General features: G+C 34.4%; 1 protein-coding gene across 12 annotated transcripts in view; it reads left to right on the top strand.

Moving 5' to 3' along the window:
* The window catches only part of HERC1 (HECT and RLD domain containing E3 ubiquitin protein ligase family member 1), a 211,125-nt gene that overhangs the window by 176,592 nt on the left and 21,839 nt on the right, over window positions 1-12,694 (top strand). For all 12 annotated transcript variants that reach the window (XM_074234356.1, XM_074234348.1, XM_074234347.1 and 9 more), the window contains 6 exons: window positions 5,387-5,680; window positions 6,741-6,806; window positions 7,975-8,100; window positions 9,290-9,428; window positions 10,247-10,428; window positions 11,799-11,954. In XM_074234356.1, coding sequence (XP_074090457.1) covers window positions 5,387-5,680; window positions 6,741-6,806; window positions 7,975-8,100; window positions 9,290-9,428; window positions 10,247-10,428; window positions 11,799-11,954 — 963 coding nt within the window. The remainder of the gene's footprint in view (window positions 1-5,386; window positions 5,681-6,740; window positions 6,807-7,974; window positions 8,101-9,289; window positions 9,429-10,246; window positions 10,429-11,798; window positions 11,955-12,694) is intronic.

Below are 12,694 nucleotides of genomic sequence, written 5' to 3'. Positions count from 1 at the left end.
AAAAATTCTTGTGGGAATAAAAGCATCTTTGAAACAAAGATAAAAAATTCTTTAAAAACTTATGAGGGGGACAGGCAGAACCAAGATGGAAACCGGAGAAGAGCCTCTCCTGAGTGTTCTCTCCATATTTCAAAAATCATAAAATTATGGCTCTAACTAAATTTTTGAGAGACAGAACCCACAGAAAGATCCAGTGAGTCAGTTCTTCAGATGAAGGTAATCTGGAAAATAGTGGAAAGGCTCTGCTCCACCGGTTAGAGTAGTGGCCTACCAAAGTGAAGAAACTTCAGCCTCCCAGAGCACCTGGGAGCCGTGGCTCATGGCAGCGGGGGCAGTGTCCTGACCTTCACCCCGGGGAGCACTGGGCACAACTTAGAGGATCAGCAGAGGACTTAGAGGATCAGCAGAGGATTTCTGCCAGAGTGAGCACATGAAACCAAGGACCTCAGGCCGGTTGTGGCAATCAGCGAGGTCAGTGTAGCAGCAGTTTCCACAGCAGTCCAGATCCAGGAAACAGAAGCAGATGTGGAGCCGACAAGCGGGAGCCTCCAAGCAAGTGGGCCCTGAGTACTCAGCCCATCAAAGGTAGGGGAGACTTCCAAGGTTTGTCCTATGTACCTGGAACAGGACTCGGGTTCTGACCACATTCAGATCCTGATTGCAGTCTAGCGTGCCGCCCCCCCACTTCAGCTCCGTGGCAGAGGGGTGTGCTTGTGGTCATTCACAGACTAGGAGGGCAATCAGCTTCACACACTGAGCTCCTTGTTGGGCGGGGTCCCAATAATACTCAAAAGCCCAGGAAGCACCCCAAAACCAGGCACAGGCTGGAGAAATGAGTAAACAGAGAAAAAAGAGGATGACCATTGAGAAATACTTTTTCTAGAATCCCAAGAAGGATCAAAATACTCTGAAGATGAGGAAGTACAGGCTCCTACATCTAAAGACTCCAAGAAAATCGGAAGTTGGGCTCAGGCCGTGAAATTAAGGGAGATAGAAGAAAAATTGGGAAAAGAAATGAGAGATACAGAAAAAACATGAAAAAGAAGTCAGCAGCTTAGTCAAGGAGATTCAAAAAAATGCTAAAAGTGTTAAAAACCAGCATAGGTCAAATGGATAAAATAGTTCAAAAAGTTATTGAGGAGAGGAATGCTTTAAAAAGCAGAATTGGGCCTTGGGCAAGCCCATTGCCTCGCAAAAAAAAAAACCTAAAAAAAAAACCAAAAAAAGCAGAATTGGCCAGATGGAAAGGGAGATAAGAAAGCTCTCTGAGGAAAACAAATCCTTCAGATATAGAAGGAAGCTGATTTCTTTACAAGAAGGCAAGACACAATACTTCAACACCAAAAGAATGAAAAATTAGAAGAAAATGTGAAACATCTCATTGAAAAAACAACTGATCCGGAAAACAGATTCAGGAAAGATAATTTAAAAATTATTGGGATTGGGGTGGCTAGGTGCCGCAATAGACAGTCCCTGGAGTCAGGAGGACCTGAGTTCAAGTCTAGCCTCAGACACTTAATAATTACCCAATTGTGTGACCTTGGGCAAGCCACTTAACCCCGTTTGCCTTGCAAAAACCTAAAAAAAAAAAAATATTGGGATACCTGAAAGTCATGATCAGGAAAAGAGCCTTTATCTCTTTATCTCATTTTTAAAGAATTCTTACAGGAAAATTGCCCAGATATCCTTGAAGCAAAATAGAAATTGAGAGAATCTACTGATCTCCCCAGAAAGGGATCCAAAAAAAAAAACAACCCCCATGAATATTATAGCCAAGTTCCAGAACTCCCAAGTCAAAGAGAAAAATTACAAGCAGTCAGAAGGACACAGTTCAAATATCATGGACCTGGGGCGACTAGGTGGCATAGTGGATAAAGCACTGGCCTTGGAGTCAGGAGTACCTGGGTTCAAATCCAGTCTCAGACACTTAATAATTACCTAGCTGTGTGGCCTTGGGCAAGCTACTTAACCCCATTTGACTTGCAAAAACCTTAAAAAAAAAATATGGAGCTGCAGTCAGGATCACACAGGACTATACTAAGGGATTTTAGGGCTTGGAATATAACATTCTGGAAGGCAAAGGAGCTTAGAAAGCAACTGAGAATCAACTACCCAGCAAAATTGACCATCCTCTTTCAGGGGAAAAGATGGACTTTCAGTGAACCAGGGGAATTTCAGTTGTTCCTATTGAAATGGCCAGAGATGAATAGAAAGTTTGACCTTCAAATACAGGACTCAGGTGAAACATAAAGAGTGAAGGAGAAGGGCAAAATATGAGGGACTTAATGATGATGAACTGCACGTATTCCTGCATAGAAAAATGATACTGATAATACTCATATGAAAGCTCTCATTTAATAGAGCAGGTAGAAGGAGCTTTTATAGATGAAGCACAGGAGAGAGCTGAATTTAAAGATATAATGTATTGTAAAAATGGAATCAGTCTGGGGCAGCTAGGTGGTGCAATGGATAGAGCACTGACCTTGGAGTCAGGAGTATCTGAGTTCAAATCCGGCCTCAGACACTTAATAATTACCTAGCTGTGTGGCCTTGGGCAAGCTATTTAACCCCATTGCCTTGCAAAATCTAAAAAAGAAAAAAGAAAAAAATGCAATCAGTGACTAAAAGGGAAATGTACTGGGAGTAAGAAAAAGGAGAAGTGGAATGGACTAAGATATATTTTTTTATTGCAATGATATGGAAGGGGGAAGGCAAGGGGGAATGAGGGAACCTTCACTCTCATCAGAAATTGCTCGGAGAGGAAACAGTATATACACTCATTGGAGTATAGACATCTACAGTAGAAAGGGGAGAAGGGGGGATGGGAGAAGAGGGTGGATCATGGGGGAGAGTGGTCAGATATGGTACATTTTCTTTTTTTTTACTTCTTGCAAGGGGATGGGATCGTTTGTCTGGGACCACAGGGCCAGGTGGTTGCTGGCTCTCAGGAGTAGTATGTGGACTTTGGGGCCTCTTGGCAGAAAAATATGGAAGTAGCTTTTGTGATATATTTATGATAAAAATGTGATCCACCTGAGACAGAGCTGGTGGTGTCAGAACACAGATTGGAGCACATTTTCTTTGCCTTTTACTTTCTTTCTCATGAGTGTGTATATTTTTACTCTTAAACAAGAATATTTTAGTAATGTATAAAAAAATCACTTGTACAAAAATTTTAAAAATTTTGAAAATAGAAAAAACTTGAGGGGGGTGTATGTGTTTGTGTGTGTATGTTGATGTTAGGTTAACAAATAGCTGCCTTTCTTACCTCTTTTCAGGGATTAATCAACCACTTTTTTTCTCTGACCATTTTTAGATGTACATACACTCTGTGATGGTGCCTCTAGATCTTCATCCATCATTTCATGGGGCACTGAATGTTTAGAGGGTCTGATCCAGATACATCTTTTATTTGAAAAAATGCTTGTTATGAGTTGAATTAAATCGATATTTTCTGTGTGCTGCTACAGTTTCTCTTGCTTGACATACTTGCTAGAAGTGAAATCCTGATTTCTTTTAATTCTTGTTGCTAATTTTTGTGACCAATTTCTCGTTAAATTTCTGCTGTTTGATTGGAGTTGCTTTTTTTTCCCCTATTCATGTTAAATGATCTGGAGGCATTTGAAATCAATTTGTTGTCCTTTTTATACAATATAATAAATAGTGAGCTAGTTGCTTTTGATGAACTAGCTAGTCATTGATTTTTTTCCCCCAAACTCCAGTGCATATGGATGATTTCTTCTGCTTTGGATTGTTATAACATCCAAATGGGATAATGTGTGAAAAGAATATTGCTAACTTTAAGGTGTTGTTTAAATATCTGATATGCTTAGTAGTATTATTATTGTCAACAGTCTGAAGCATTATTCAACTTAATCATTTTTCTCTTTCTTGCTAATATATTGCACCAGCACCTCCTTCTTACCTATTCTCTCTGCCCATGATACCCTCTCATAGTATACTAAATTTCCAATTTGTTTGATAAAATTCTCAGATATTCATTGCTGCCCATCCCTAGTGGCTTTATAGAATATAATCATTTTTTTCAGTTTCATTTATCAGAATCGCTTTACTATATACTAATAGTGATAGATAATTCCCAACATAAGAGGTCATTACCTTATGCTGCTATAATCAGTGTTTTATCATCATATTAATATCACTGAGGTTGTGAGACTGGCCTTCTTTAAGAACTTTGCCATCTTTTTGTGAAACAGTGAAAAAAAAGTTGGCTTATTTTTTGCCAAAGGAGACCCCTTTGGAACAAGATATTAATAATTTAGAATTAGTTAAATTGAATTAATGCTTTCTAAACTCAGTATTAAGATATTTCAGTGATCTTGTCTATAGGGGTATTTCCATTGGCACTAATTACAACCCAACTTCTTTCTCATCCTCTATAATTCTTGCCCACATTTTCTCCTATCCAAGGCACTGAAGGATCTATCCAGATTACTAGATGATTTAAATATTTAGGTCTTTAAATATTTAATGAGTTCAACTATGGTACTTACTTCACCTACCCATTTCTTTCTTTATGATATGACTTATTTTTTCCTTTAGTAAGGCAATGGGATTAAGTGACTTGCTCAAGATCCTCAGTTAAATAAGTGCCAAGGGGAAGTTCCTGTTGTTTTTGTTTTGTTTTTTTCTTCTTCTGACTTTGATGCTTTGATGGAACCATGTTCTCATTGATAGGAAACCATTATTGCCAGTCTTCTGTCAGTTACATCTACAGGAAATCTATCTTCCTTTTGGACTTTGCAAGCCATACTCAGTGATAGATACGTTTGGTAAACATCAATCTTCCTACTTTATGCATTATTTGATATTTATAATTGGAGAAATCCCTGTGGTAAAATCTGTTGGAAATCTTTGTTTATCATTTGCATAGGAGACACTTTGTTCTAGAAAAAAACTTTTATTTTTTTATAATCAACTACTTTTTTGTAATCAACAAACAGGATCTTGTAATCTTTATGATTTTCTGCAACTTGTCTACTGTAAGAAAATTCTTTCTCTTTACGTTTTCAATATGTACAGAAACCATTCTCATAAATATTTTATTAAGATGAGAATGGTTTAATAACAGTTAATGTCTTCTCTAATATTCTGTTTCCCTCCCTCTCTCTCTTTTTAATGTTGTCATTCTTTTGGAATTTTCCCCCAACTGTATACCTTGAAATTCTTCCCCTGAGTACCTTTAGAATTGTCACCTTATACATGAATTTCCTCAGTGTGTATTTGGTCACATTTTTTTAAAGGTGAAAAAAACATTTTATCAATTTTCAAAAGCTATTTTAAGCTCTTTAGAAAGATTTTTAGATACTTCATTCATCTTTGTTATGGCTTTCTCAACATCTTTATTCCTTAAATTTTCTTTTAGCCACATGTAGTTTGTGGGGATCAGCTTGTTCATAGCCCTTATATGCAGTGTCTGGCCTCACTTGCTGTTGGACTGCATCTAGATCAGCTCTTATGTAACCCACCAGTACCACCTCATCACCAGAGCTGTCTTCCTGATCCTTCAACATGGAATCCAACTGAATGGGCATGGCTAGAATGTTTCTCAACCACCATAAAAGCTGCTGAAGCTCTGGCAAAGGGAGCACAGTTTCCAGAATCCTTCACTGTTCCTGACCTTGAGCCAGTTCCAGAAGATGAACTTGCATTCCTGATGGTAAATTATTCTAAAATGATTTTTATTGTTGTGTGGGTTGCAATAATTTCTGGCATCTATAAGCAGATGAAGGATAGAAAACATAGCACAGAATAAGAAATGCTTAGCCTGGAATGATGAACTTAAGTCATTATACTCAAATTTGAATCCTATCTTTGCCACTTAATACCTATGTGACCTTGAGGAAGTCATTTAAACTCTTCTAACCCTCAGTTTCCTCAGTAGTAAAGTAAGGATATTGGACTAGATGAACAATAAGATGTCTCTCCAGCTTCTAAAACTATGATCCTATGATGCATTACCATTAATTGGTAGCAAGTAACTCCTGTAAATACAGTTCCTATAATCACAGAAAATCTAAAATGTCTTTCGATCAGATATTAACCTTGATAGAATGTCAGACCAATAACTGAAAGGGATTACTTAAAATCAGTGGAATTATTAGAAATTTATCAGCTCTTTCATTATAATCCCAATCGCCTTTTCTGATATTTTCCATTTTCCTTTATCTAAAACTACTTTTTATTGCCTAATTAATGTACTTTAAAAAAAATTTATACCATTCTCCTTTGAACACCTGATTTAATTTAATCAGTTTTTATTCATCCTGGCCTCCTCTATTGTTATTCTTAAAGATGATCATGAAGCTTATCATTAAATTTGACTGCCTTTACTCCAGCTATATTGAAGGCTGTTTGGCCTCAAAAGTTTTATAAAGAACATAAATGCCTAACTATATAAAACTGCTTTTAGCTCAAAGTAAATCAGCCCAATGATGTACTATCTTTTTCTCTATTTTGATAAGCAAGTTTTGATATTTTAAAAATACACTATAAAAGAGAGAGCACATTGATTCGTAAAGTAGTACTTTTCACAGAGAAGACATTCAAATACTTATCAATATACAGCACTGATAACAATATTGTTAGAGATAATTTTCTTAGGATTTTGTAAGGCTACTGTATTCTTGCCTATTGGAAAGAGGAATTGAGCTTTTTCAGGAGATATTAAGTAAAATATTGATTTCAATATTCCCCCCATATGTTTTATGCCTATGCAGGATAATAGTAAATGGATTAATGGTATGGATGAGCAGATTATGTCTTGGGCAACATCAAGACCTGAGGTTAGTGGAAAATGACATTTTTATGTATTTGAAGTATCTGAATAGGATTGTTTTGTTCCTGTCAAATAGCTTATTTAATCATATTGTATCTTTAATCTTATAGATCCCCCAATTTTATTTCCTACATAATTTTTTTATACCAATCATTCTTTTATTTTATTTTAATTTAAGGCAGTGGGGGTTAAGTGACTTGTCCAAGGTTACATAGCTAGGCAATTTAGTGTGTGTGTGTGTGTGTGTGTGTGTGTGTGTGTGTGTGTGTGTGTGTGTGTGTGTGTCTGAGGTCGTATTTGAACCCAGGTCCTCCTGACTCCAGGGCTGGTGCTTTGTTCACTATGCCACCTAGCTGCCCCTATTCTTTTATTTTAGAAGTAGAATAATTAATTTTTATTAAATATTCTTCACAATAACCTTTTACTTATACCTTTTTTGAAATATTAGAACCATTTTCCAGTATTACTCCCCCCAACTTCGATTCCTTCCATGTATCAATAAAAATTTAAGCAAAAATCCAGTGACACAGTGACTGCAGCTGACAGTTTGTGTCATTTCACACCTGACCCAGCTTCTTTACGGAGAAGGGTAGAAGATATTGATCATTGCAATTAATTTGAGTTTGACCTTATTTTAGTGTTGTTTTCATTTACTTTATTGTAGTTTAGTTCTTTTTGTTTTGTTGTCTTAGTTCTACCTCAGTCCAAACCAAGGTTCCCACCTGCCTTATATTTATTGAGTCTTAAGACTCAGTAATATTAGATGACATTCATATGCCAATTTATTCAGCCATTTCCAAATGACTATTACTTTGTTTACAGCTTTTTACTACCAAAGAATGCTGTGGTATTTTGTTATATTTTGGATCTTTCTTTTTTTTTATATTATCTTTGCTGGTCATATTTCTAGTGGTAGAATGATTGATTCAAAAGATACGAACAGTTTAATGTTTTTCTACCAAATTTCAAATTTTTTCCAGAAAATTTTGATCAGTTCATTGCTCTACCAGCACTATATTAGTGTTTATGTTTCTCTACAATTCCTGCAAGATTGACAGATACTCTCTTAAGTAATTTTTGCTAATATAATGACTTTAAGATGAAACTTCCAAGTTGCTTTAATTTATTTTTCCCCTATCAGTGATTTTAAGATGATTGTCTTTATGATTGTGTAGGACTGGCATCTAGGAGGCAAATGTGATGTTTATCTCTGGGGTGCTGGAAGACATGGACAGCTTGCTGAGGCTGGTAGAAATGTTATGATACCAGCTGCTGCTCCTTCATTCTCACAGGCTCAACAGGTAACTAGGTTCAGTGATGGAGGAGAAACTTTAAAGGACTGAAAATTCTGATACACAGTACTGACAGTAACTTTATTGTAAAGATATCTATGTTATGGTCTTATTGTCAGGAATCCCAGGTAAAGTGATTGTAAAGTATACTTTGCAAATAAAAGTTCTACTAAAAAGCTCTTTAGGTTAATTTAAGGATATAACTTAGAGGTTTTTCTCATAGATTTCCAAGTATCTTTTTCCTCCCAGTGAATTGTCATAAGTTTCTTAACTTTTTAATTCATCCTTCTTGGTCAAAATAATCTTTCTAGTGTACAGATCTAATCACATCCTCTTCTACTCAAAAAACTTCAGTCATTCCTTTTGCTCATATAATAAAATGTACTCAAACAAATACTTCATAGTTTAGCTCCATCCCACCTTGTCAGCCTTATTTCACACTTTTTTTCATGTATTTTACATTTTTTTCTTCTTTTTCTTCTTAAAATGTTTTGATTTTTGAAATAGTTAAGCTCATATTTTTCCGTTTTAACATCCTCCTCTTTATTCACCATTCAGATGTCACTATTATTTAGGATTCATTGATTTCTCTCTCCTCTACTTCCTTCTAACACTCCTTTACACTTATTCCATTCTGCCTTGAATCACCTTTATTTGTTTCTGGTTTGTGTCTCTTTGGGACATTTAATTGTGACATTTTTTATCTTTACATCCTCATACCCCAGATAGAATAGTGCTTTAGAAGTAGTTGCTTAATAATATTTATTGAATTGAATTGAGTTGGGATAGCTGATGTAGATTTCTTTTTTCTGTACTTCAAATGATTTGTAGGAATGGTTTTTACCTGAATATTCTTCATCTCTATTATTTATCTGTTCCTGGGTACTAATCTCTGAACCAAGCCTTCTCCTTTCTTCTTAGCAAAATCATCCAGGATCTCAAGCTCTAGAAGAGTTAAGCTATCTTGATAAACAGGATTGTAATTGTCAGGGAGAAATGACTTCTTTTCAAATTAAGGATTAACTAGCTTTATATTAAGCATGTAATAATATTGTTTAGTATGTTGAAATTTTAAAGCTCATAAACAGAAATGTATAATGCTACTCAAAAGTATGTGTGTATATAATATATATATATATATATATATATATGTATGTATATATAATAAATTTGTGTGTATGTGTGTTTTTAATTCCAGGTCATTTGTGGGCAGAACTGCACCTTTGTTATCCAGGCCAATGGCACAGTATTGGCTTGTGGGGAAGGAAGTTATGGCAGACTGGGACAGGGAAATTCAGATGACCTTCATGTATTGACAGTTATTTCAGCATTGCAAGGTTACAGTTTTTTCAACTGAAAATGTTGATTTCATTAAAACTTGCCAGGTGCTAATTCATAAATAGAATTAAAACTAAAAAAATATATTTATGTGAGTATATATAGTGTTTTCACATAAATTTAAATGAATAATTACAAATGAATTCTTTCTTGCATATGATAGATGCATGGATACAACTTTAATTGCTATATTTTAGCAGTATTGTTTCTGAAGTTATTCCTCATTATGTTAGTTATAAATATTGTGAACCACTGAAGAATATAATCAAATGTTTAGAAGATGCATAAATTATAATTAGATTAATAACATTACCATAATTCTTTAAATTATTTTAAAATTTAAATTTAAAAATAAAATAATTTGCACATGACAATATAAAGACATTCTAAAGTATTTAGAGGACCCCTGTGTCAAATGGAGCTTTTACTAGAAGAAAAAAAAGTCACTGAATAATTCCCTGAGGAATGACTAGCTTTTATTTTTAAAATAAATTCAAAAATGAATATTATATGAAAAATAAAATATCTGAATCACAACAAAAGTATAGAATGAATTCTTATAAAATTGTAAGTTGCCCTTGTATTTGTGATGGTTCTTTTCAGCAGCTAACTGCACTTAATACTAGATAAATACTAAATAAGGAAATTTATTTTTGAAATAAATAAGCCACTATGGTAATTTTTATTTAGAGAAATTAGTTATGCTTTGAATGTGTCAAGACAGATGTGTTGTTGCTATACTGAGTTTAGAACTAATAGAAATGATTAGAATAAATTTTTTTTTGCTTTGCTGACTTGTTTTTTCATGCTTTTATAGGGTTTGTGGTAACACAACTAGTGACTTCTTGTGGCTCTGATGGGCATTCCATGGCCTTAACTGAAAGTGGTGAGGTCTTCAGCTGGGGAGATGGAGATTATGGCAAACTGGGCCATGGGAACAGTGACCGACAACGCCGACCTAGGCAAATAGAGGCTTTGCAAGGAGAGGAAGTGATTCAGGTTCTTAAGAGAATTTATCATTCAGTCTTTAAATGTAGACAAGCTAGTACACAGAAAATACAGGAAATATTATGAAAGGTCAAAAATAGTTGAATTAAAGAAAGAACTGATATCTCCTGATATAGACTGAAGCATCCTAATTTTTTTCACTTTCATTTTTTTGAGTCTTCCTGTACAAAATGATTAATATGGAAATATTTTACATGATTACATATGTTTGACCTTTATGTGATTATTTATCATCTCAGGAAGTGGGGAGGGGAAAAGGATAGAATTTGGAACTCAAAATTTAAAAAAAAGGTTTAAAAATTGTTTTAGCATGTAATTGAGGAAAAACAAGATATTATATATTAAAATAAATGTATATACATAGTAGATAAGATTTTTTAAAACAGTAAATGAATTGGGGACAGCTAGGTGTTGCATTGGATAGAGGACCAGCCCTGGAGTCAGGAGTACCTGAGTTCAAATCTGGCCTCAGACACTTAATTACCTAGCTTTGTAACCTTAGGCAAGTCACTTAATCCCATTGCCTTGCAAAAACTAAAAACAAAAAACAAAAAAAAGTAAATAAATTTAGAATAAGGCTTTCTCTAATAAGTTGAACATATGTCCTGAAGGTTAAATTAGTATAACAAATCTGTTGGAACTGTTTATTTCATCTCAGGACTCAAACTAAATTCCAAGATTTTATAAGCAATGAACACAAACTTAACTTCTTATATAAATGATTTGCCTGTGATCTAGATTAAGATCATTGTGAGAAGACATTGCACTGCTTTTGATAATGAGTATTTGGTCTAGAAACATGGTAACTTTTGAGTTTCAGGATGCTATTATTATTTGTAGAGCCCAAGTTGATTTACAAAATAAAAAAATTCTTGAAAGCCAAGCAGTTGTCCAGTACAAGCATAGCTTAAAAGCAACTGCCACCTAGTTTGGTCTTTAGTTTGACTTTCATGTGGAAGAAACAGAAAGGTGGAATAAACTAGTTTTCAAGTCACTAAATTGAATACAGTACTAGAATTTCATTTCCATGATCATGGAAAGAAAGTTAAATTAGGAGTCAGAGGACTTCAAAGGAAGTTAGCTTTCCAGAACCTTGAACTAAAGTCCCTTTATCTCTCTAACACTAGTTTCTTCACCTGTAAGATGAGGATGGTTATATTTACATTACCATCCTCGCAAGAGTTATCATTAAAAAGTGCTTGCTAAACTGTAGGCATCTTTATAAATGTGACTTAGTACTAATAGAAAAATTTTTTTGAAGGAACGAATTGAACTTCTAAAATTGTTTTTTAAATCTTCATTAAGTTTGATAATTATAATGATTAAGTTTTTAGAATATGTATATTTTATTTTTACTTCAGATGTCATGTGGCTTCAAACACTCAGCAGTAGTAACATCAGATGGCAAGCTTTTTACATTTGGGAATGGAGATTATGGTCGTTTGGGCCTTGGAAACACTTCTAACAAAAAACTTCCTGAAAGAGTAACAGCATTAGAGGGATACCAAATTGGACAAGTATGAAATGAAACAATGCATCTGATAATGCTTTCTTGTCTCTTCAGTCTTCATTTATGCACTGCATACATAAGATTATCTTAGTTGTATTGCTGGTTCACATCTTTTTTAATTTTTTATGTTTTTTGGAATGTTTTTTAATTTATTGATATTTAATTTTTGTCTAATGTGGAAATTCAGACATTATCACATGCCTTTATCATAAAATGGCAAAATATAAAATAATAGAGGGTGACCCTCTTCTTTTCTGATCTGCAGTAGATCACTCTGAATATACCTATATTCCATAGGCTACATTCTACGTGGTGCTGGACAAAAAAGAGAAAAACTTTTGATTATCATTTTGAAGCCTTATTTCAGCTGTCTCTATTGCAGGATAATAATTATTTTTGCTCTTAAATGAATCTATGTATTGTGACAAGAATTAGGGGACTAAGTATCTCTCCCTGACAAGTAATCTCTTAGATCCAAAGTGGGCAAGAGAGAGATAGAAATTTTAATGTACTTGTAGATAGTTAACATAAGACTGACTACTAGTGACTGAGTATTTTAAAACATGTTGTCCAAAAAATCTTTTCCTAATGATTAAGTTCTTTGATTCCTATGTAAAACTAAGTACAGTAGCTTTTAGGTGGCACCAGGTTTGTTTTGATTTACTAACATTAGGAACTGAAATATGTTGATGCATCACAGATAATAATTTATAAATAGTTTTTGTATTACTCTTCTAGAAAGTAAAG

Source organism: Macrotis lagotis, chromosome 4, assembly GCF_037893015.1.
Source record: "Macrotis lagotis isolate mMagLag1 chromosome 4, bilby.v1.9.chrom.fasta, whole genome shotgun sequence".
In the NCBI taxonomy this organism is placed as follows: Eukaryota; Metazoa; Chordata; class Mammalia; order Peramelemorphia; family Peramelidae; genus Macrotis; species Macrotis lagotis.
Note: the sequence above shows the minus strand (reverse complement) of the source record. Positions and strands in the feature narration are given on the sequence as shown.